The 25592-nt window shown below is 39.3% G+C and overlaps 1 protein-coding gene and 1 long non-coding RNA gene across 34 annotated transcripts in view; one reads left to right on the forward strand and one right to left on the reverse strand.

Annotated features, from left to right (window-relative positions):
- Nucleotides 1-23384, forward strand: part of LOC114160897 (uncharacterized) — a 29473-nt gene extending 6089 nt beyond the window's left edge. Inside the window, exons 2-3 of the long non-coding RNA XR_003598891.1 lie at nt 19606-19616; nt 23373-23384. This is a non-coding gene — a long non-coding RNA (uncharacterized LOC114160897). The remainder of the gene's footprint in view (nt 1-19605; nt 19617-23372) is intronic.
- Nucleotides 1-25592, reverse strand: part of mical3a (microtubule associated monooxygenase, calponin and LIM domain containing 3a) — a 95712-nt gene that overhangs the window by 35081 nt on the left and 35039 nt on the right. For 23 of the 33 annotated variants that reach the window (XM_028043546.1, XM_028043590.1, XM_028043736.1 and 20 more), the window contains 24 exons: nt 20074-20476; nt 18025-18232; nt 17801-17917; nt 17586-17687; nt 16341-16496; nt 15028-15128; nt 13639-13896; nt 12890-13005; nt 12435-12561; nt 11581-11674; nt 11413-11442; nt 10779-10926; nt 7911-8107; nt 6923-7041; nt 6749-6811; nt 6465-6641; nt 4818-4919; nt 4619-4702; nt 2953-3063; nt 2678-2734; nt 2478-2591; nt 2254-2358; nt 1831-1941; nt 1484-1579 (listed from right to left, as the gene is read on the reverse strand). In XM_028043546.1, the coding sequence (XP_027899347.1) occupies nt 1484-1579; nt 1831-1941; nt 2254-2358; nt 2478-2591; nt 2678-2734; nt 2953-3063; nt 4619-4702; nt 4818-4919; nt 6465-6641; nt 6749-6811; nt 6923-7041; nt 7911-8107; nt 10779-10926; nt 11413-11442; nt 11581-11674; nt 12435-12561; nt 12890-13005; nt 13639-13896; nt 15028-15128; nt 16341-16496; nt 17586-17687; nt 17801-17917; nt 18025-18232; nt 20074-20352 (3072 nt within the window). In that variant the 5' untranslated portion in view covers nt 20353-20476. Of the gene's footprint in view, nt 1-1483; nt 1580-1830; nt 1942-2253; nt 2359-2477; nt 2592-2677; nt 2735-2952; nt 3064-4618; nt 4703-4817; nt 4920-6464; nt 6642-6748; nt 6812-6922; nt 7042-7910; nt 8108-10778; nt 10927-11412; nt 11443-11580; nt 11675-12434; nt 12562-12889; nt 13006-13638; nt 13897-15027; nt 15129-16340; nt 16497-17585; nt 17688-17800; nt 17918-18024; nt 18233-20073; nt 20477-25592 lie in introns of those variants that run through there. The other 10 variants (XM_028043771.1, XM_028043788.1, XM_028043573.1 and 7 more) reach the window with 9 other exon arrangements.

Here is a 25592-nt window from a genome sequence, read left to right on the forward strand (position 1 = left end):
CAGGACACGGTCTGGGCTCCTTTTGCATGAATTTCTGCATCAATGCAGAGCAGCATGGAGGCCAGCCTGCGGTTCTGCTGAGCTGCTCAGGAAGCTTTAACACTGACCTCTAGCGTTTTGGTTCTGGTGTCTCTTGTCACCACATAAGATTCTATGTAGGGATCGGGTCAGGTTGTTTTGTGGGTGTTGCCATGGTTACCAGGTATTGGTACTTTTAACAGTACCAATACCTACCCTAACCCTAGTCCTACTGGGACTTAAATTAGCCCTGCCTTTGAAACTTGTCAGCAGACAGAAACACGACGTTCTGTAACATATCCTGAACTTATTTTGGACCAGAAATATCCTAGAGGAAGAGAAGACAACATGGATTATCAAATCATCATGACACTCCCCATGTTCCTCCAAAATGGGAGGAGATTTGGCCTCTCAGCACCGTAATGCGACAGCATTTTTCCTTCCACTAAACATTCCTTTTTTTTTTGTAAGTCATACATAATATTATCCATTTCAGAGAAGCTGAATTTTGGCTGCAAGACATATTTACTCAAATCAACAGAAATAAACACTTGAAGTTTATCACTATGTCTCAGCTTGAGCTTCACAGATGAAAAAATAAACTAACAAAGTTTCTAAACAGAAATCTAATCAGTGCTTCTGCAATGCATATGGATTATGCTTCCACAGTCACTTCAAGCAGCATTTTTCACTCACACAAACACAGAGATGATAAAACACACACGTTATTTGTTTCTACCTTCACAAGGACTTTGGATTGACTTCTATTCATCTCTGAACTCTAACTGTGACCTTTAGCCTAAACCAAACCATTACTAGTACATATATAAGTAACAATTAACCTAACATAAACTCAATCCTTAATATTATCCATAAACAGCAACCTTGTGGAGGCCTAGCTTTACAATGTACTATTTGTTGGAAAAAATTGGCTTTACAAAGTGAGAAATGCTCAAATAAAACACACACAAACACATTTACTTGATGACTTTAACAAGGACTGAAAACCAAAAGCAAAATGAAAGCCAGTTTCCTGCTCTTAACTAAAGCTGATAGTTCATCTAGATTTGAAACAAATATCTTCAGTACGATAAGATTTTATCCTATTAAACCTCTCAGATACAATTTTTATCCACTATAGCACCAGAATTTATTGCAACTGCAGAATGAGAACTGCCAGTACAGATGAATGGAACCGCTTTCTGTGGTGATAATATTTAGAGTTCAGAGCCACAGTTACAGAAAAACACAACACAATTATTAATCACAGCAACAACAATCAATGTGCAGCAGGTTGCAGCTCAGTTTGTGTTTTCATTTCTCAGCAGGATGAAAGTCTGCAGTGAGTTTAGTCGTGTTAAGCCATTTTGAAGCTAACTGTGGTGATGCATCTTCCTGGAACACCAAATGCAGGTGCAGTGTGTCAGCGTCAGCAATCCGTGCCCTCCAGGTGCGAAATGACTACCTGTCTGGAGCAGGCGGACGGGGGGGTGTCGGGGGGGCTCTGGGCGCGGGCCAGGTGCCATCGCTCCATAAAAAAACGAGAGGGTTTTTTCTTTGGCTCAAGAGGGAGAGAGGAAAGTTTTCATGGGTTTAGTTTACACGAAAGAAAATTGATTTCATTTACAATCTAAACTGCTAAATAGTTCCAAAAGGCGTTTTTTGGACTCTCTTGACCTGTTTCCTTCTACAAAGTTCTATGAATTTCCTGCATAGATGATCTTTGTAAAGATGCTCACTACATCCTTTTTCTGTCATTAATAAGCATCAGACATTCTTCATTTACTATTTTCAGCTGAATGGGGGATTCACCTGCGGCCCGACTCCCTTGCCTTCCAACTGAAATTCAAGTTGTTCGGCTCTTTCCTGAATACTAAGCACATATATGGGCATCTGCTCAGAGTCCAGAGGCCTCACTGACTCCTGCAGAAAAGCAATTGATTTAGTTACCAAGGGGAACTGCAGGAATAAAGCACCAAGATTCAAACTTCTCAATCAATTAGCCTAGCTTGTGGCGCAAACTGAGCCTTTCATTCATGCAGTAATTTAAAGCAGGGTGTGTACATGATGCCAAAGGATTAGTAGGCAAATACAGCACAAGCATGTCTTACAAAACTAGACTTCACTTTAAATAAACTCAGAATGTGAAAAATTAAGGTGAAACTTCAATTACAGTTTTATTTTCAAGGAAAACTGTTATTTTTCAGCACTGCAGAGGGTGAGTCTCAGTCTGACCTTTCTGGAAGCTTCAGAGGAGGACAGAGGTGACACTGGGCTCTGACTCAGGCCTCGGGTCAAGAACCACTGCTCTAAAACGAAACGGGACGGCTTTTTCTTAGGCTTCCGGGAGGCAGAGGAAGGTTGAAAGGGGAAATTAGATGTGCAGACTCAGCAGAAAAGTTTTGATCTGTGCAACAAATGAGTCCAAAGGTAGAAGAATGTCCATGCATGCTGAGCACCTTTGGTGGTTTATCAGCTTTGCCCTTATGCTTGGAGATGAGGCGGTCGGCCCGCTCCTGAATACCAGGGATGTGAATGGGAGCGAGGTCAACTGTGAGTGACTGCTTCCCTTCCTGTTAAAGGAGCTCTGGTGAGACTTCAGGGTTGGCTCTAACAGGTTTTTAAGATCTTATGAACATATAGAGATGCAGTACTGTACCCTGTGTGTCAGAGGCCTTTCATAGTATTCAAGCTCCTCTTCCTCTGGGGGAAAATTCTTGAAAACAGAAACGAGTAGAAAAGGGTTTCTAAAAACAATTCTCCCCATCTTTACAGACAACCTGATCTCTCCACAAAGTTAATGTGACACTGACGGGAAAACACGGAGAGCAGCTGGAGTAAAGGGAGGCTAAAGGGAGGCTAGGGGAAGGTCTGCTGCAAATTTATAGCTAAGGGAGGCAGACAAATAGAAACAAACAGCAGACTTTATGTCACCTCTGAGTGAAGAGAGAGCGAGGAAGTGGAGGAGGAGGAAGGAAGCAGAATGGTTTTCTTTGGGCAGCTCCGAGAGCCCGAGCTGGACGTTTGATCTGCAGCGCTTCTGGCCTTGAAAAGTGAGGGACAGGAACAGCAAATTCAGGAGAGGAAGAATAAAACGATAAGATGTGCAAAAGTAAATAAGTGAAGAAAACAAGTCATAATAAACCAAAAGTTTATTATAGTATTAAATGCAGCAGAGCTTCTAAACCAGATGTGGGGTGAATCGACAAGTTGGATAGGAAAACAACTGTAGTGAGCTTTTAGTTGGGCTGCAACAATTACAACCAAGACTAATTAACACCAATGAAAAACAACCACACACACACACACCCCTCACACACACAGGGATTTGTTTTGATTGGAGATCAAAGTTGCAACATTTGTTACATTTTCAGCTGCTACAGTTCTCTTTCACACCGCACTGAGACACCAACCAAATCCTTTAAAAAACCAGTTCCCCTCCTCGTCTGTGGGGGCGCTGCACCGAAAACCACTGAAGGAAACGAAGAAAACACTGAGCTCAACTTCTTTTTCACAAAATGGAAACAAAAATGGAGTGGTGTAGGACTTCAGTGGTTGTAGGATTTTTCTTTTCTGCTGCTAGTGCCAGACGTTTGTTTTGGTTGTATTTACCCAGAATGCCCTGCGGTGTAGTCCTCTTCCTGTTTTTGGAACCGTCACCAATCTGCTTAAATTCAAACCACGGAAGAATTCACCTCAAGCGAACTGAGACAGAGGTTTGTAGGCAGACCAAAATTCACTTTTTTGTTCTGCATCAGAGTTTGATTACGCATTCACGCCTTCCTAGTCAAACTAACAAGAGTTCAGTGTGAAGAATCCATCTGATAACACGGTGCATTTCACACTACTAATTAAATGCGACCGCAATCAGACATTTGTCTGAATGGTTTATGACTCCAAGGCGACTCGTCATGACGGACTTCAAAACAATCAATGAGCGTGTTCCCTCCTGTAAAGTTTGTCGTCTAATATCGCTCTTATTTCGTTGATTTCACAGTAAAAATGGTCATAGAGTGCTGCATGATCAGCTGCACAAACAGACAAGGATGCAAACTAAACGTGTAATTTATTGAAAACCCTTTGATGAGGAAAGATGTGGCGGCCATGGAGAGCCGTCAATCTGGCAGACAAAAGGCTGGAGGATCTCTGAGTATTTGTGGATTTGCAGCAAACACTTTTCTACAGAGTAAGAATATTAACGTTCATATACTTCATACATAAGTAAGATTAGCAAGATGAAATCAAATATTACGGCAAAGGTACGCATCTAATCATTAGTAGAAGTAGAAGCCAAGGCTATCCTGGGAGAAACAACCGGAGAAAAATCCTGTACTTCCAATACGTCTTGGCGCCTCAATGTGATTAGAAAGAGTCAATATTGGAAATCGTAACTGGCTAAAATCAGTATCGGCAGATCAGAGCATCACTTGTTATCGATCTCACAACAGTATTTTTTTTATGCAACTGCAGAATTGTTTATCCTTGTACACTAAATGTGCACATTCTATATCGTGCTCTACAAACTTTGATCTATGATGCATCATCTAAGGATGTGAAGAGTTTCTAAGGGCTGGAGAACTACGGCGCTAACTAACCATACCTGATCCCCTAGGCTGGGTAGCGTCTGACATTTGACCATTTCTTTGTAGCGAATGCTCAGCTTCTCCTGCTGTTGGGTGCGTCTCTGAATCAGAACAGAACAAGCACGGAAGAGATAGCACAACAGACACAATGTTCTCTCAACAAACACACAACGCAGCACAGCTTCCTCCCTGCTGGTTAATCAGATCTGCAGCTACCTTTCTCCATGCAGGGACAGGAGCCAGGCGCACTGGCTCGTTCACAGGGTTTGGTGGAGGGCAAAGGGGCAAAAGGTGGTCCAGGTTGGGCAGAGAGTCCCCCTTTAATGGTCAGGCAAACATGGCAATGGCCAGAATGAGAGACAGAACAATCATGCAAGGCGTCATGGAACGGTCCACAGAGAGGAGGTGAGGAGAGGCCAGGGAGAAAACAGACAAAAAAAGAGTCACAGATGTGTGGAGGAGAAAATAAAGAGTTTATGATGATGGTGTCAACATATCAGGCATCAGATGCAGCTTTGATATGTTGCAGAAGGAATGTCATGAATCTAAATAAACAGAGAAAAACATAGGAAATGTGTTTGGTCCATCATTTGTAAATTATCTTGGCAAAAGGTTTAACTTGTTACTTCAATTCATTCTCAACAGGAAAAATTTCCTTAAAACTAACCTAAAAAGAGCCTTGTTTTTTTAAGATAAGGTAAAAGAAACACCCTTTCCACACAGAGTTCGGATACAGCAGTAATAAGCTGTAAAGCATGGAGATTGCCTGGTTTAATTTAATCCCATAATGTGGGATTAAATCATCAACCTCAGCCAGGTTTTACATGCAGTTACAATAATAATGCCGAGATTTTAACACGGTTAAATTCTGCTTCATCAACTGATCTGAGATAGTGGAAAAGACTATTACTGTGTTAAAGTTATACTAAAACGAGTTAGCCTATCAGCGCAGCTAAGAAAGCCTAAAATAACATCTCAGTGCTAAAGATGTAGCAGCTAACGCTAATGTCAGCGTCCACAGCCCAGATTTCTAAAGAAGAGCCACAAATGATCAGGAGTCACTGAAACACTGGGAAGCTGAATGATAGAAAAACACATTGCTATAATCCGATGGTTGAATAATCTGAAGAACAGATTAAAAACAATATATAACACTGTTCTTATGTGTCTATTTATTCAATAATTCAGCACTAAAAAGGATTTTTGAATTGAGAATGTTGGTTATGTTGTCAGAATATGGTGTTCAATGAGAATGTGATTAATTAATTATATGCTGCAATTCTTTTGGTTAAAAATGTTAATCGAGTCCCACCACTAATTTTGATGTAAAATATTGATTATTTGTAGAGTTTTGTTTATAGAGCCTCATTTAGGAACGTCTCCTACCTTCTTTATTTACACCCATTGGATGCTTTAACGAGGTTGTGGTGAAGATAGTCTGGTGTTTTCACATTAGGTTGGGATGTGCAAAGGAATCCAAGCAGAAGCAGTTTCATACATCTGGATTTCTTATGCAGTTTTTCCCAGTTTAATCCACTCCATGTTTCCATAGGAAACCCAGGAGCTGACACGTCTCCTGTTCGGAAACTTAACCCTCCCATTGTTCCTCACATTACACATCATCAGCAGCCAGCAAACCAAAGCACTGTGCATTCAGGTCCAGTCAGCACAGCGAGGTCGCCCACATGACCCAGAAACAATCATCTGCTTGACCGGTAGCGTTCTGGACTTCAGCTCATTAATACCGTGGTCTACTGCACGGCCGCGTCAAACAGAAGACTCAGTCACATCAAACCAGATGTGACCATGTCCCGTCTGCAGCTGCAGGAGGATTAAAACACATCCTGCATTTTTCCTGCATACCTGTCGTTTGAGGCCTGAAGGCTGAGCCGGGGCGTTCTCTTCGAACTTGGCCAGCAGCTGGGTGGCCATCACCTTCACTTTGTTGTGGTTTCCTGCAGCAGCACAGTCCATTTTTCTCTCTGACAGGACAGCAGGGACAGACTGCCGTTCTTCCCGACAGGACCTGGAAACGTCCTCCTTTGGAGAAGCAAAATAATCCAGATTTGGTCAAGTGAGAATAATTAGTTCATTCCAGATGGATGGACGTCTGAACTAACAATCACAAGCTTCTCTGTCAGACTCACATCTTCAGACTGACTGGTTTTCCTCCTTTTGCCCAAACCGTCCACATCCTTTTCCTTTTTATCCTGTTTACAAAGTGCTAGGTGTTATTTTGGCCTGAAGCATGAGCTTAAAGATGAAGAGTTGAAAAAAGGAGCTGAAGGTGTTGCAGTTTAGTTTTTTTTTTGGTGTTTTACCTTGGGGTTTCTCTTCCTGGAAATAGCGATGCTCTGACCCAGCTTGCTGAGGAAGGAGATGGGAGACTTTGTGCTGGAAATCAGCGCAGCTTTCTCCTCTGGACTCAAGTTGTGGTTATCTAAACAGATTCAAAGGCATAAAAGTAGATCGCATCAGAAATGGAGCAGAACACTTTTCCCACAGTAAAATTCAAGCAATTTTCACACATTTTAAGAGATATATTGAAACTTTTCCACCAGTACACTTTGGAGATAAATACAATACAAGTGAAAAAAAAAAAGATAATTTTAATTCACAATTATGTGAACATCACAGTGATGTTCATCACTGTTATTAATGATGTCTTGTGATAATATTCTACAGCAGAAACAAGAAACTAAAATATAATATGCTTTGAAATGACTCACTTTGTACACCCAATTAATCTGAGAACAAATCACCAATTTAACAAAAAATAACCCAATTTCATTATACTTTAATGTTGCTTGATGTATAAAATATAAGATGAACATTAGGAATAATAAATATTAATTACTTTGAAACAATCCAAACAAATTGTTTTAAGGTAAATGAGCTTCCTGCTCAAATAATATGCTTAAGCAAAAAATACAAAGAAATTTTCAAAAACATCTTTAAAAATGTTCTCACTAAGTTCAGAACTGGCATTCAGAAAATACAAATAATTTTATTAATTTTAACTAACCTAAAATAAGAAACGTTTAGTTCAATTCAACTTCGAACGGTGAGAAAAAAAAGTCTGTCTTTTTATTAGGTGTATGTAATATTTGTTTTCAATTGTGTAGGAGGTTTTAAAATTTAGGCTTTAGAACAAAATTGGACTTTAATGGAAAACTGTGCAGTTTGAATATCAAGCACTTAGTTAGCGCCTAGTTGAAAGTATCAAGGATTTTAGCAACTATACAAACCCTGAAAACAAACGAACCAAACAAAATCAGTCACAAACACAAGTGTTATAGTGCCACTCACCTCCAGGTGGCACTGTGTCTCTAAACATCTCATAAAACTGGCTGAGGTACATGACCATGGAGAGCTTGTCTGGCTCCACCACTGAGGACATCTCCTTGCCGGTCATGCATGGCGAAATGCCAAACTCCTTCTCTGCCACGTCGAACGCCAGCTGATTGTTCCTCTCATGGTTCTCCTCATCCAGACAGTCAAAGTCTCTGAAAACAAAACCCGGAACAGGGAGGAACAGTGAACATTGAATTGTGCATAAACAGCAAAAATCAACCTGGTCTTAATAGTTTAGAAATATAAATACCAATAGAAATATGTTTTCTGTTGCTAATGCTGAGAGATGTATTAATGATTAATGTTCGTGATTAATTTCTTTCCTCCAAAAAATCAGTTGGCTAAGTTTGGTTTTTATTGCATGTCATAAATATTACCACAATAAAATAAAATCCTTGTTATATAAACATTTAAAAATAAATAGCTTAAATATTTAGCATGTTTTGAAAATAAAATATTAATATGACTCTGTCATGAGAATAATTAGTTTTTAATGTTGCTATTGTAAATCAGCTTTATTGTGACATTTACTGTATATAGTTTATGAATACAGTTAAAATACTCTGATGTGGAAATGTTAGTTTTCATTATTATGTTCCTATTTAGGTTGAAGTTCCAACAACTGAATCAGAAAGAACCAGAAACCAAATCAAAGAAATCAAATAGATCAATTGAAAAAAACTCCTGTTGACTAAAATCATTGATGCTGACAGATTATTACTGTAGGCATAGCAACTCTAAAGCAGCATATCACATTTAAAACTGAAAAATAAAAATTAAGAATAATAAATGATTTTAGGTGGCAAAAAGATCTCAGTAAAATCCAAATTATGAAGGAAATTTAATCCCAGTTTCAGTGATATTATCTAAAAGGCAGATGTGAAGTTGCTCAGCGGGATTCTTCAGTTCTTTGGAACCGATTCCTTTTGTTTTCAAATCCACATCATCCTGTTTTTAAGCCGTTTCACCTCACCGCTTCAATAAATGAGAAAACAAAGAGGATTTCTGTGTTCTTGTGACTGGAACGTTGAGGCAAAACAGTAAATGCTGTGGGCTGTAAACACAAAACAAGCAGCTCAAACTTCCAGAGAGCTGAAGGATCCTGCAGTTCTCAATGTTTTTACCAGATGATCTCATGATTTGCAACGAGATTTCAAACCAAAGTTTGGCTTCTCCAACCAAGCAGACCCTCTAACTTCTCATGTGGATGAGGTGCCAGGGAGTCTGGACTAATACAACCACTGACGACGCAGCATTTCTGCACTAACTGCTGTATACTTTGTGGAAAAGCCTTACTGTAAATGTCATCATACTTCAGCCTAAAATACTCTTAACATGCATCATCGATACATCTCAGCTCCAACATGAAGTCCATTTAAAACCATAAGCATCCGAACATCACATCAGGGACAGAGTGAGACCTCCCTCTGAACCCTCTTTACATCCATCTTGTACATGAGAACGCACGAACGCGGTTCTCTTGAACCTCTGCTCATTGCTCCGTTCCTCCCATCATCCGGCCAATCCAACGCAGCCGAGCATTACTCTGTAAAGGTCAGGTAGGACGCAGCCACTAATAGCTTCTAATGTTAATTGCAGCATAACCTCCAGAGGGTAGTAAACCCCATTAGACACAGAGGATGGAAACTGCGCTGTTTATGGTGCGTGTGATGGTGAGCAGAGTGTTTATGCATCTAAAGGCTGCAGAGGAAGGTTTGGTTTGAGGAAGACTCCAGTAACAAACCCGGTGGGACTTCGTTAGCCATCAGTTTAAAACCAAAAGCCCTGTTGGGTGATAAAAACCGTTTACAAACACCATCACTGCAGGCTGAGCACCAGGCTAACCACATGCTTGGCCGTGTTTGCAACCAGGAATAGAAGAACAAACAGAGTGAGTGTTAAGCAGCTGACTGCAGGCTCCATCAGAGCAGGAAGCCAAACTACTTAACATACTACACAGAACAGAACAGCACAAAGGCATAATACTACGCCTCAAATTAGCTACGGAAAATAGCAGCTTATTAGCCTTTATGTTAAAGGGGAACACAGTGCCATTTCATAGAATAATCACGCATCTATATAAACTTCAGTTATTAAAAACTTAACTATATATAAAATATGACTTAAAGGAAATTTTACTTTGTAATTTAATGCCATGAAATTGGGTCTCTGTTTCTTTAAAAACTCATGCTCTTTATGAAACTCCGCCTTCAGGAAGTCATCACGACATCGCTCCTCTATTAATCCTTTAGCAAAGTTTTTTACTTTTCTGACAAGTAGCTCCTATAATGAGCTCAGGAGATCTGCAGTTTCACCAGATGTTTGCTAATTGCTGCTGGCTAGTCTGTAGGAGCCGAGTGGGGGAGGAGTGCTCTGTGAGGCGGAAGCTGCAGCTCTGAGGAGGAGCTGCGCCTGAAGGCGGGGCTAGGTCCTACCAGGCGGTTTGCACAGGTTGCTACGGAGATTAAAGGATTTCTTAAATACACATGAAGGAATCAAAGCAAAACTACAGGTATGTTTTGATGAGAGATTAACATTATAATATGATGCAAAACTCAAAAAAGTCCATTTCACATAATCCTGTCCCTTTAAAACTGGATGTTTTTCAAATATGCATTTCACTGTACTCAAGAATAATTGGGAACATATTTTGCTATTTTGGACAGATCAGTAACACCAAATAATAATGCAGTGGTCATATAGCATAATTTATTCACTCCTCAGGGACTTTATTAATTAGTAAGTTTGTAACAGAACAGCAGAAGAAAAACAAATCTGCCATCTTTCTTTGTCACTCTGCAGGTTCTGACTCCTGCTACTCACATGAGATCGGGTCTGTATCGGTGAATGAGGGCGCACAGCGCCAAGCCGCTCTTCCACGACATGGTGAGGTCCGTCACGCTGACGTTCCTGTATCCTTCCGTCTGCCTCTGGCACCAGTTCAGCAGCTTACTGGATCGAGCAATGGATTCTGGGAAGAAAAGACCAAAAGATAACTAAATAAAATACTGGAGTTAAAGTAGCAGGTTGAGTGAATCTGAAGGATTAAAAATGGAAAGAAATGCAATCAGCACAACATCAGCAGAAAACAATCAACAATCAGCAGAAAAATCATACGAATATTGTCATCCGCAATCCTAAAGGTAGCGTTAGTATCGATCTTAAGAAACTCAAATTTACTGACTTAAGGGGAAATGGATGCAAACAAGAAGTTAGAGGTTGCAGATTTAAGAGGGAATCTTTAAAACAAGCTGCTGAATAAATCCAGGAAGACGGCAGCATATCCGGCCGGGTTAGTGAGTCATGAAAGGAAACATTTGCAACTCGTCCACAAGGTTCTCACATTCCACCATTACCTTCACATTTCTTTCTTTATGAATACAAAGCAGGGAGGGTTTAAAACTGTTAAAACTATTAGAAAACTTGAGGAACACCATGCATTCAGACTTTGTGTTACCTTGAAACTGTTTGTCAAGCAGGTAATTGTCTGGAGTGAAAATACAGTCAATCATTATTTCATTTAAACAAAGTGATGTCTCTCTTCAACACATTGTAGATCCACTGCTAATGTTCAGCTAATTAGCATAACCCCAGAAAGGAAAATGGAAAGAGAAATAATACAAACCATTCCGGGCTAACTTCGGCGTCGACGAGTTGATGACATTCTCAATTTCAATTCGGATTTCCCTTCCTTCTCCCGTGTCAATGAGGTGTCGCACCTGCAGCATAAACACTGTTGTCAGACTGCAGAATGATGTTATTACAAAATGAAGTGAAGCTTTCGTCATTTTGTCACATGACAACCACAAAATTTAAAGAGCAACTAAATCCCAAATCAATCTTCTCTTGCAGATGAACGGTCTAGATTAGTTCTTTAATGTGCTATGTTTCTGTGCACACTGCCATATTTTCATTTAAACTTGTTTAGTTCTGCATTATTTTGACTCAGACAATCTCAGTGCCCTCTATGGGTCGAACAGTGTCTACTGCAGTTGAATTTTCCTACTGGTCACAACAGCATAGCTTGGTTGTTATCTACATCACACAGTTCGGGTATGAAACCATCTCACTCAGACACACGCCCCCTGGTGGTGAGTCAGAAATAGGATTATCGAGTGCAGCGAACGTTTCTCAGCTTTGTACATGTAAGATTCATTACAATGGAGATTTTCTGTTGTTCAATGTTTTTTTTTAATTGCTAAAGGAAGTTATGCAGAAGACGATTTTAATTTTGGGTATCAAATAGAAAAAATTCTACTCCAAAATTATCATCTGCTCTGTTTTTGACTTTCACATAAAGTGCCAATGAAGTATATGTAATTTTATGGTTGTAACATAGCAAAATGTGATAAACTTCTAGGAGCTGCTGCTGTAGGTCATCATGCTGAAAACATCATGAGAAATGTTTTTCAGAGCTGATTTTCTGCCTGAATGGAAAAACCAAAATTATCCTTGTGGTTTGTGAACAGTCAGACTCACCTGACTGGGCCTGAGGAAGTTCAGGCTGATGTTGGGGTAGCGTGTGGTCGGATCCACGCTGTACTGACTGAAGTTCTTACTGACATTTTCCGGTGTTGTCTGAGGCAGAAGCCGGTATATGCTCTCCCTAAAAAACAGAGCAACACAGTGAGCTATCCTGCCCTGTACTGGACCGGCTCATCTCAGTCCATTAACAAACCATTAAAGCACAGCAAACAGACATGCTGCACGACTGGGGAGCCACATTCAGGCCGTATGAGAGCTTCTTATCCCATTAGTACTCAGAGGTGGGACTGAAGCTTTAAATCACAAGCGGGTACAGTTCCTAGTAAAGCACTTAGAGATAAAAGCGTGTATCTGAAGAGGCGGCTTAGGAATGTGGATCTGTGTGTAAATCTGAACGCAGGAACAATGTGAATCTTGGCACATGTGTACGAGTGTTTCCACATCCGCACCTCTCGGCCAGAACCTCCAGAGGAGTTTTTCCCTGCGCCCAGCTCTTCACCATCCAGCCGGAGTCCATGGCTGCCAGGAAACCGCGCGCAATGCCGGTGCCCATGGGCCAGAACGGCTGCAGAGAAAAGCACATTCATTTACCTAATATGGTCACAGCGCAGGAGAGGGAATTAAAACTGTCCTACAGGATTTCACTATTGATTTTTAGGTTTTCTTCCAATCAAATCACTGATTATTGGGGTTATACTTTAGAAAGTTTGGCAAGAAATTTTCTGTGATATTTTGTCCTCATCAAACATCTTTAAAAGATTTTAAAAATGACCAGACAGATTGTCAGAAATATTTTGCACTTATGTATGATGCTAAATGTGACTTTTTGCAATTCGCCATAGAAAAATCAATTATGCTACCTGTAGGTGGGAGTTAGCAAACCTAATGTTTTTGACTATTTTTGACGAAAATGTGCAATAAAGTTAGAATTATGCAGTAACATGAAAAAATACAGGGATCTATTGATTTTGCTTGAATTTCAAAACTGGAGTAATTCAAAGATATAAATTTTATTTATTTGTTATCTATTTATATTAATGAATTTCTAAAACAGTTCAATGATGTGATATTTTTCAGATTTTATGGTGACCAAAGGAGCTTTTCATAAAAGATATTTTACAATTCCTCTACCTGCTGCTCTTGTGGTTATATTTGATTATAATTGTAATTGAACAATTAGAAAACAATCGGTTCTCACCTCCAAAAGGCTGTCGCCCACTAGCGCCACCAGCAGCTTGTGGCCGTTGCGCTGGCGGACCATGGCGGCGTTCTCCGAGGCGTACATGCATGTGAAGTCAAACATGGCGACATCGGGCTGGCCGTAGTGGTTGATGGCGAAGTCCAGGGTGGGCAGCTGGTGGTTGGTGGAGAAATCTGCAGCTTCACGCGCATAGGACAGCAAGGCAGCCTGGTCTACGTTAGCCCTGGACAGGAGCAGCTCAGTGTCTGCATAGTCCTGCAGGACAACAACAGAGACAAAACGGGGAAACTTAACAACAGCAATCAGAGGGGTAAAGATTCAGATGCCTTTTTGTTTCCATTTTTCATTGTTTCCCAATTTTGAGCAAACACTTGAAAGGTCGCAGCTAAGAAAATGCGAATTAGGCGTGTTTCCATCTCTTAGTTTGGAGTTAACCAAGTTACAAAAAGCGTAATATTCATCTGACATGGAGATTACACAGGGCTGCAATAAACAGGAAGTAGAGGCTGCAAAATAGCATATACTACACCCTGCAGAAGAGAGCTGGATTTTTGGATTTTGAAATTTATCTAAATTTTGTGCCTACCAGCAGCAGGGAGGGTTCACTACATCAGAACTTATCCATCTAACATGTTGGTTTAGTGCTTTAACTCTTTTTTTAGAAAAGTCAAAAAACAATCACCAGCTTTCTTTAAAACTTTTTGTTATAAAACTGAGGAAGTCATTTTGAATTTTTGGCATTTCCATCAACCGTTTCTAATGCAATACATGAAAATGTGCATGTAGAACATGGCTATATTATGCATTAAGATGATATTTTAGGCTTTAATAGGTTTGCTGATAAGCTAACTCCTTTTATAAATATTAGATTAAAATGGGGTAGAAATCACAACAAAATGCAATGAAGTTTGGGAAAAAACGTGAAATATTCTGAATGTGTGAAAACCTTTTCAGGTAACAGTGCAGAATGCAACTTTTTCATAACTCAGGTAATCATTTAAAGAGACCCAAACATCCTGACTCAGCCTTTAAAAAAACTGAACCAACTGTAAGGAGTTCTTCCATAACACACAGCAGCATTATGTGTTCACATGACGGCGGGCATTTAAAGAGTCTTTCCTGTTTCCTGAGGAAAGTGCCCAGAAAAAGGAAGCCACCGTCTACAGTGAAGACATCAGCAGTCAGCGAGCTGCTGAACCCTGTTGGCTCGGTTTGGCCATTAGACCAACGCTTGGCGAAGTCACACAAAGAAGAAAAAAAAAGACAAAATAATGAAAGAGAGCCACAGGAGTGACATGTTTCTGACTGGGATTGTTTCTGCGTGTTCACAGCTTTCATACTGGGTACAGAGGAGCAGAAAGAGACTCCAGCGCTTTGATCACTCACATGCACAATAACTCCTTTCTCCAGCAGGCTCTGTTTTTTGGCAGTCATCACAAAGTAATGTGTGTCATCCTTGTAATACACAATGTTTTCCAGGTCAATACCTAAAAAGAGAAGAAGAAAAAAGATGGATTGTCAGAAACAGAACACAATTCTTCTCCCTGCTGCCAAGGCTGCCAGTCCTGTCGTCATTTCAGGACCGGAGCAGCAATTATGGGATTCAGAGCGCCAAGGACATTGTCTAGTCAGCAATAAAACGGCAGCAAGGCTGGCAACTCTAACAAAACCCAGAATTATTCAAACTATTATAACATTTTTATTGATATCAATTTTTTTGCATGCGCTGCTTCCATAAAAAAGTGATTTATAAAATGAACGCCTATATCATCCTGATCTCTATTATAATACACTCATTATCATTGAAAACATTAGTTTTGTTCTAGCCTTTGCAATGAAATAGTTCCAATAATTTTCTAATGATGCAAATTTTTACTCAAATTAATTTGTTAACCCTAAATAAAATCCAGAGTGACAAATACTATTGTCACAATAACAAATTTTGCTGGACGATATATTGTCTCAGTAATTATTGATAATTGTTAATTTTGTTGTTTTGAGACCAACTCATCAATCAATCAATCAATCAAATTTTATTTGTATAGCACATTTCAGCAGCAAGGCATTTCAAAGTGCTTTACATCATTACAAACACAGAATCACAATGCAATATAGAATCAATCATTAAGTCAAGTTACATCAATAAATTTGTAATTGATTACATTTCAAATACAATTCTAAACAGGTGGGGTTTTAGTTGAGATTTAAAAGAAGTCAGTGTTTCAGCTGTTTTACACTCATCATAGTCCAAAAACATTTTTGCAGAAATGGTGTGTTTCCATTAAGCAAATTTAGTTTCGTAATTCCAGTTGCACAATTTATGGTCAATAGAAACGCAGATTTTGATTTTTGTCACTACAGAGAAAAGCTACAAGTATTCATCTGCTTGATGAAGATTCTAATTTCAGCTTCTTCAGATTGAATACTAATAAACTGAATATAAATTAAATGTTAATATATTAATTATAGAAACTGATGGGTAAAACTAGATTATCACAGAATTTCTTTGTTGTTTGCCAAAATGACAGACAATGAAAAAGTCTAAGTCACCGTTTTACATGTAGAACTGGTTTCTACTAAAATGTGGAGCTATATTACAGGATTACAGAAACCTGCAAGATTTATTCCTCCAACTTTCACTCCAAACTTCGGTTTCAAGCGAAATGTCCGCAGAAACTAAGCAGCTGCCTGTCAGTCACCTGTTGCCTCCCTGAGATCTTGAAAGAACTTCTGGTTGAAGATGAAGGCCACGCCGCTGATCTCCTCCACCTTCGCCTCCGCCGTTGTGTTCCTGTTGATGAAGTTGGCGGTGATGGCGATGGCGAGCTTCCCCCGGAACTCCTTCCGTCGAAATCCTGCAGAAACAGAGGAGTGGATCGGTTCAGCTGCCGTGGCTAACGGACCCGAACGGTTACATTTCAGAAGGAAAACATACCACCAGCTAGAGCAATTCACAAACAATATCTGCTTTCAGAACGTTTAAATGTTACCAGATGTTCTGTTTCCGGACAATGTAAACAGTTCCCAGCTTTTCACGCCGTATGCATGTATTTTACTGTAAGTGGATAGCTCAAGCGGAGGACATGGGTTCTTTTTATAGAGTCAGTACTCAGTAAAGGCTCAGCGTTCAGACAGGAAACAAACAGCCACCTCAACCGTTCCTGTTCTCTTGTTGCAGGACAGCAAACACGCTGGGAAGTTTAATGTAGCAGCTCAACACAAACATGTAAATGTGCACAAGCGCTCATGAGGAGCAGAGTGAGGTCAGCTGTCCATCTGCAGCTGTAAACCAGTGACATCATAATCACTAACGACCTACGAGTCAGAGAGGGAACAACAAACAGCTCTGTTTGCTGTGTTTACTTAAAGGGGACATATCAGGCAAAATCCACTTATTTAACACTTTTGATATCTTTTTGTATACTTTGAGTCTCCAGAAGTACAAAAAGGTTGAATTTAGTCTTCTGATGCTGCACTGATCTCATTGTATTCAGTTTGGGTCATATTTTCAGTCTGTTCAGGTCTCTCTATTCTCTATTACGTATTTTGAATTATAACGTCAGTAGTTGCTGCAGAACCTCTAAATGAGATCTTGGACTTTATGCTAATCACCATTTTTATCATCCAAGTTAAAGGTTGCAGAAGCTACTAACAGATAAGTCAAACTGTTCGGTTGTTGGGGGGGTCATTACACCGTCCCAGCAGTGCCTGCTGCTTTGTGACATTATATTAGGAAGGCTTTTAAAATGGCTCATTTTCCTGACACCAAAAAAATACTTATTGCCAAGAAACAGCTAAGTGCTTGGGCTGTTTTTAGAAGCAGTATAAACCCAAATGGAAGTACAAAAATGTGGAAAATGTGAAATTTGCATTATAGGTCCTTTTAGTGGAAGACAAAATTGCAGTACTGATGCTTTTCCTCCAGTCTGTGCATGCAGACTTGCCTGGTAGTGTGTTCCTCCTTCCATCTGCTCCAATGATGACATCGAACTCCAACTCACTGACAGGGTGTGTCCTGGGGTGGACCTCAGCCCTCCAGCCTATCCCTGAGAACAAACAGCGTGTAATCAGATTGAAATGCATCCGCAGCGCCAGGCTTACAGCAACCCAGAGATATTTGCTTGATGAAACCGATACAAAGCAGCAGTTTGAGTCTTACTCTCACTCTCCTGGTCATCAGGCGGCTCGATAAGTCCCTTGAACTCTACGTTGACATGGATCTCGATCCCCAGCAGGAGGGCCATTTTGAGCAGCATTAGCTGAAGCTGACGAATACCTAAAACCCACAGAGAGAAAAAACAGTGTGGATTAATCTGAGCAGGCACCAGTGTCTTCATGCATGACTCTGAGGGAAACAAGAGCTGGAGTATCAAATGCACTCACTGATATGATCGATAGCACCAGCGCAGAACTTCCCATAGAACTTCTTGGCCCCAAGGCCCCTGAGGTCGTGGATGGTGAAGGGCCAAAGGTGCAGCACGTTGTTTCTGGAGAAGGCATCCCTCTTCTCCAGGAGCACCACTCTGGCCCCCAGGAAAGCCAGCTCGATGGCTGTCCGTAAACCACATGGCCCCGCACCGATGATCAGACACTGAGGAGACGGGGAGCAGATTTACTGAGACGTCTGTGATTAACGGGCAACACGCCGTCTTTCAGCATGCCCAAAATCCACCTGGTTCCATAAATAAATAGAGCTTATAGTGATACAGATTACACGGATTGGCTGTTAATTTTTCAATTTAGTGATGAATGCTAAATGAAATGGCAAAAAGAAACCATAAAATTTAAACAAAAACATTTGAAAAAACTTGCAGGAAATTTGCAGCAACTGTTCAATCAAAACAACAGCTGAGAAACCTGCTATCAGTTACAATATTTAACAGACTGAAAATATTGAGGCGCTCACCAGCTTAAATTACACAGAATGTCAAATACATTTCATAACACTGCTTATATCAAATAAAGTCAAGTAAAAAAGGAAACTTTCAAAGTCAAATGTAGATTGCATTCAAATACACAATTCAAAGTTACAGCTAGTTTTTTAAATGAGAAAACCCTTTTGTAATTTTGACAGCGCTAAGACCCGCCTCCTGGTTCTGATTGGTTGTTTTGACCAAGCAGAGTTTTACTATAGATGACAGTAGGACCACATGGAGGAGGCAGGGAAGCTTCAATATGTCTCATGTTATAATGTCATGACACGGTGAAAGTTTTAATATATATGTAAAAAATAAAACTTAAAGTTATCGCCGAACCCAGCGTCGTTCATCCCTGAAAAGGGCTGCTCCACTAGCCTGATAAGTTTAATTATTTTTCAGGTTATTTGCTCAGCTATCTGACTGTCACGCTCATACCGCTGATTGCTGTCAGTTGAGGCTTGCTTTAACTGCTCCAGGTGTCCCTTTTATTCGGTGCAGTGAGCCTCAATAACTCACCATTCTCCATCAGAGGCTTGGTGTTTAAGTGTCATATTAAATTATTTGTGATGATGCATCTTGATGTGCTCACACCACAAGGCATTTTTCTATCGCATGTATTGCAAGATGCAAACTAGACATCATTCTGTAACTGAAGGTATTAATTCAGAGGGACAGAAGACTGAAGATTAGAAATAAATTATACACAGGAGGACTAACAATATCTTAATAAATGGATCAAAATTTGTGATTATAATGCAACAGAAAGAGAAAAAGGTAAAATAAATACTTCTGTGAGGCAATATTCTCTTCATATTTTCCAGTATTACTGCTGGTGATTTATTAAAAGTGACCTTTCACACTTCCCTGAACAAGCACAAGACAGCGTCATTAAATTTTTTCACTTAATGAGATTTTAGCCTGCTCTGTTCTGCTTATTTTCAGCTGTTTTAGGGCCTTTGTCACTTTAAATTCAAATAAGCTACTGTATAATATACAACTGCACATCTTTGAGAAGCAGAAGTGGAGCCTCCTGCACAACCAATAGGAATGCAGCAAGTTGTTTCTGGCTGGTAAGTAAACTATTGAACCCTTGTCTTTTCCAGCAGTCATTGTACAGTAGTAAAACCAGATGACGAAATGTGCCAGAGCTCAACTCGGGACTTAAGATTTGGGAGGTTTTTCAAACAAACATTAACCTATTGCCAAAACACAGCTAGTTTTTTTTTTACTTAAGCGCTTGAGTTGTTTTTAGAAACAGTTTAGACCCAAATGCAAGTAGAAAAACGTGCAAAGTTTGTATTTTCATAATACATCCCTTTTAACATAAGCTAATGTTCTGAAATATGACAAATAAAAAATGTTTGAGTGAAACTGTCTTCTCATCTAAAGCATGTTGCCCTGTCTCTGTGATCTGATTGGTAAACATGAGCATCTAATGATACGAGACTCTGCCTCAGGAACGTCTTGCTGCAGCTTTACGGGAACGATCACGTTTCCGGAGGTTCAGGCTCACCTTTGTGTTGGCACAGGCACGTCCCTTCTTGTACTCCTTCTGGCAGGCCCTCTTGTCTAACTTCACCCAGAGAGCCTTTGCCTTCCAGTAGTTAAGTTTGGACTTGAGCTTGTGATAGAAGATCCTGTGCTCACTGGGCTTCACCTCCAGGCGCTCACACAGCTCCTGGAAGGCCTTCAGGGTGCCTTTACACGTCGTCGCCTGGACAAAGTTGTCGAACAGAACATGAGACTGGTTGGCCCCATCTCCTCCAGTTGCACCGACACCTCCATCACCCATGGTCCAGATCCGCGGGGGGCCGTGAGGGCTCTTCACCCCCACCTGAGGCAGGGGCCCAGCCCCAGCTGTGAACCAGCTTCCCTCTGGTGGAGGGCTTTAACTCCCAGCCCCCAGCATCTTCATTCTGAAAGACACACAGACAGGATTAAAAAAAAGAGCTAAGAAAAGTTGGGTTTGTTGCAACCAGTAGCCTCATATTTTAGAGTAACAGAGTTTTCTCTGTAGTACCCAGAATGCATCACTGCAGAACGACAGTAAACGGTTTAAACCTTCTTGATGCAGAAGTTAGTAAAACTCAACTATAAAACTGAAACAATGAGTGAAAGGTCGATTCCAAACAATCACTTCCTGAGTGCAAACTGTACAAGAAGGTGAGAAATAAATTTGACTCCATTTAAGATGACATGCTGTAAAAAAGGTTTTGTAATTGACATATGGTTCATATCAATTTAGCGCATTAGTACTAGTTTCGGCCAGATAGCATGGTGGTAAAGTCATTTAGCATTAGCAAAACTAATGTTAATAATTAGCACTTTAGTGTTAGATCAACTACATATTTTGCTAGCAGTATCCACCGTCACTTACTAAAACTATTTCCGTACTTTGCTTAGCTATGGTTAGGATTAGGGTTTCATACATTTTCAATACCTTACAACCATGAAACTTGTGTTTCAACTCATTATCAGATTAGCAGCATCCTAAACTGTCCAAAGAGTTTAGGTTTAATATTTTTTTTCTGTGTATATGACATTAATTTTGTATTCTGAATTCACGAGGTGGAAAAGATACATTTACAAGAAAACTCACTATTTTCAAGTTCAGTGGTCTTTAAAATGAGATGTTAGACACTGATGCTACAGAAAGCTAAACAGGAAGTACACAGACCAGTCAAAATGACTCCAAACAGAATTTAAACACCAAATTTTCAGCTCAACACCAAAAACAAACACATCCAAGAAGCAAAGGGCTGAAAACTACATTTACAGTGTTCTTTCCCGTTGGAAGCATTTAAACGTGCAACAACATGCTGCAGTTAATTCTCATGTTTTAACTTTTTATTCCTCATGGGGGCAAGACCATTCATGTTCTCTGGCATGTGTGGCTTTGCTGATACATCTGGAACGTCTCGTTGGATTTTCTGTCTGAGTGTCTGACAGGAAAAATGCATCAATACAGCATTTAAATGTCAGCTTTACTCCACAGTTAAACCAGAACAAAAGCGGAACAACAATGCAGAGAGAATGAAGGGAGAGAAAACATGAGAAAACCACGTCACGATGATCTGTGTTTAAAACCAGCAGCAGCTCTGCTTTGCCTTCAGTCCCTCAGGGATGAAATGCAGAAACTCGTCCGGCTTGTTTGAAGTTCATAATGGTTCTTAAAAATGCATTGTTTCACCACAACTGTGATGTGTGATCATCAAAAAATATATAAGAGCTTTACTGATTAAAATGAGCATAAATTTGGATTAAAATAATCCAGAATATCTGCTCATTTTTAGAAAAAGTTGGATAAAAGAGGAGAAAAATTATGCAACTCTCTAGTTAGGATGTAAAAATCAGTAAAGAAATTCAAAACACAAAACCACTAGTGATACAAAATTATTAAATTATTTTTAAAGGAAAACCCACTGACTTTAAAACTCGTATAAATTGGAAACACACTTCAGATTTCAACCTAATTTAAAGTTATCAAAATACTGATCTGAAAATAATCTTTATGATTTAATCCTCTGTGCTCTCCTCATGAGTTTGACATGCAAAGTCCAGCATGCTGAGGTAATTCATGAACACAGTCGAAGTCCTGGCTGCAAAAGGTGATGAAAAGAAGGCGGGTACAAAGGTCAGATGAGTACAGTGGTCAGAAGGATGAGAATGAAAATATATGCACTATATGTCAACTTGATGCTTCGTTTCTTCTTTAAAATCCTTTTATTAGTGCATTTAAAAAAAAAAAAAAAAAAGGCTTCCAATAGGGGAGGAGGAAGCAAATAATGACAAAATGACCTAAAGTTTTACACACCATCAGGTCCAAAAACCAAAGATCTTAAATCTAAAATATCAAACAGTGAATTTCCCACATAAAAGCAACGTACGTCCATCAGGAAGCAGCCATTACAAAATATCTGATGGGCTTCCCTCCCTCTGTTTATTCCTCATTGCCTTAATTGATTTTATTTTGTCACCTCTGTCCGGTCACCTTAGTTCATTTTATTGTTTATCTCCAAGAGTTTTATGTCTGTCTACATATTCTTAATCACCACAAAGCACTTTGTGTTACATTTGACTGCACAAACAGACTCTATAAAAAAAAACGTTGTATTGATAAATCTGAAGACGCAGTGAGTAGAAATGCTTTTGAATGATTTGGGTGAGCTGGTTGCTCATTCTGAGCACCTGAAGGAACTGAAGATGTTTCTCAGGCAGGTTGTTGTGTTGTAATGATGATGCTCCTGAGTCAGACATTAACGACAACAAAGGTGACCTGTAATTTGAAAAATAAAAGCCTCCTGCGATGGGAGCACACTTACAACAGGAGAGGGGCGTCAAGCTTTTCTGTCCTAAAAACGTCAGCAATAAAAGAAGAAATCTCTTTTGTTAGATCCAGATTTCCCTCTGTAAATGGCAGGATTTCACACATCCCAATGATTCTCCCAGGAATTACACACATCCATGTCATCCTTCACACACAGCAGCTGCCCCCTCCTCCGTATGCAAACACACACACAGAGAATGCCTCTAGTTTTGTTGGCTGAATTACATCATCCATCTACATCACCACCTAAAAATAGATCTGGAGATTAGGCCACGAGGCTGCACGTTTCACATGGCCTCTTCTGAGTCACAAGCTGCACAAACCAGACATTCAACAGATATTCTATGCAGATATTACCATGCAAATAAATTTACAGATGACTGCGTTTTGACCTGATTTGATCTTGTACTTTCATAGGGTGTTCATATTTTTCCTTCTATTTCAGATTTCTGCTGTTTCTTTCTTTCCCTTGATTCTAATATAAGCTACAAACCTAAAAAGTTTGACATGAAATAACAAAACACTACATTAAGTCATGAAAAAATAATTTTACAGCAGAAATTTAATTCATCATTTGCATTGTCACATTAATGTCCTGAACAGTTCAAATCTGGACCCTTCTTAGAAGAATTGAGTAACTGGGATGGTAATAAGGGATGAACCAATATAATAATTACCAATAACAATATCCAAAATCAATACTGCTTCTATGACTCATGACCAATATTTATCAATATCATACCTTATTTTTTTCAAAAACTTCCCAGACCATGTAAAAACAAACAAACCACCTACATTGTTTCTCTGCTTCATTTTAGAGCTGCAACTAATAATTATTTTAATAATTGATCAATCTGATGACTAATTGATTAAATAGATTTTAAAAAATGGCACATGATGCATATTTTTCATTCAGCCACTAAAACTTTTTTTTATGTATAATGTTAGAAATACATTAACACGTCAAAAATAAATAATAAAATAAACCGGGTGAAGCTAAAGCTGCCACTCGAGGAGTTTTGGGTGGAACATATTTACAGACAAAAAAGTTTTTTATTTTAAACGCAAAATGTTTACATTTTTGTTCAGTTTTTTTGGTTTAATTGCTGCTTTGACTATGTTCTTTCAAGAAATGGCTATTTTGTCTGAATATATCAGTGAACTCTTATTTGATAACTAAACTAGTTAACAATTATTTCAACAATTGATTCATCACGATTAATCAAACTAATCCGATTAATCGTTTGAGCCCTAAACACTCTAGAACCATGTACTAAATCAGTATCATGGTCATATGATCAACCTCTTCCTGAAACATAACACACAAAGATGGAACAATCATCGGTTGTTCATATTGGCCCAGTTTATATATGTTGGGCTGATACCAGTATTCTAGAAGGTGACCAACATCAGCCGATACCAATGCATGATACATTGTGTGTCTGTAGTAATGATGCTTAACCTGTCAACTTTGACCTCAGTTTCTGTCTCTGACACTCAGGAAGAAGTGATATAGACAGAGAATATTCCCACACTGTTAGATTTAAAACCAAACTATCAGTTAACATGGGCTGGCATAGTTTTTGGCTCTGATCCTGCTAGTTAATGAGCACCTTAAGAACCCACTCATCATGACAGAGGCTGAGAATTACAGTAGCACCATAACACCAATTACAGAGCAATGTACCAACAGGTGTGGCCTCCTCTTGGACAGCAGGTAGGCTGTAAAAACATCAGAGTCGTTAATAACTCTCACTTCCTGTTACTGGCGGGTCATTCTGTGTGGCTCAGTTAAAACAAACCATATGGCAGATTTTAGGTTGTTACTGTAAATGAAAAATGCTACACATATAGCACTTTTTTTCTTTACCAGAAATTTGGTTCATGTTTAATTTTTGAGCCTTAAGATGAATCATCAACCGAAAGAAAAACATTGTATGTAAACGGAGTTAAAGTACTCACACACCTAAAGTCAACAGAGGGATTAAGCTTACGCCAAGTGTGGCAAACACGTCTGGACGAGATCATTCACCGTCTATCATTGTAAAACAAATCAATTATCTAAACAAAAATTAGAATTCTGTTATTTTACCTTCCAGTTAGTCCAAAAGGGATGCACCAATGTAACAATCTGGACTAATATCAATAGTATTGCTTTTATAGCCAATAACTAATAATCTGCATCAGTATCACCAGCTACATTTTCATAGACCATAAAATTGCACAAATTGAAATTACAAAAATAAATTCAGCTTCATGGAAACATGCCAATTTCGCATAAACTCACCTTTATTGATAAAAGGCACATTTCTATTAGACCAAATGAGTATCATTGTCTGATACATTGTATAAATTGTACCATTTATCATTTATTGTAAAAAATGTATCAGGATAAGAATTTTGATTTATTGTTGCTCAAAAATTGTCTATTAATCATGTAAAGATGTTATTTCTATAATTTTCTCCACTGTTTATTCCACAAGAATATCAATAAATATCAGCTAATTTGAAAATATGACTAAATAAAATTATTGTGTGCAGCTTAGTGATATAAAGAACCAGGATTTGATTGAGAATCAGAGAAAGAACTAAAACATGGAGGACAGCTTCTCTCCAGGACTCACTTTGGACACCAGACTTTCAGCAGTTGCGTCTTTTGACTTCAAGCTGAGTGCAAACATTTGGCAGAAATGAAGTTAGCTTCT

This window comes from Xiphophorus couchianus, chromosome 2 (genome assembly GCF_001444195.1).
Source record: "Xiphophorus couchianus chromosome 2, X_couchianus-1.0, whole genome shotgun sequence".
Taxonomy (NCBI): domain Eukaryota; kingdom Metazoa; phylum Chordata; class Actinopteri; order Cyprinodontiformes; family Poeciliidae; genus Xiphophorus; species Xiphophorus couchianus.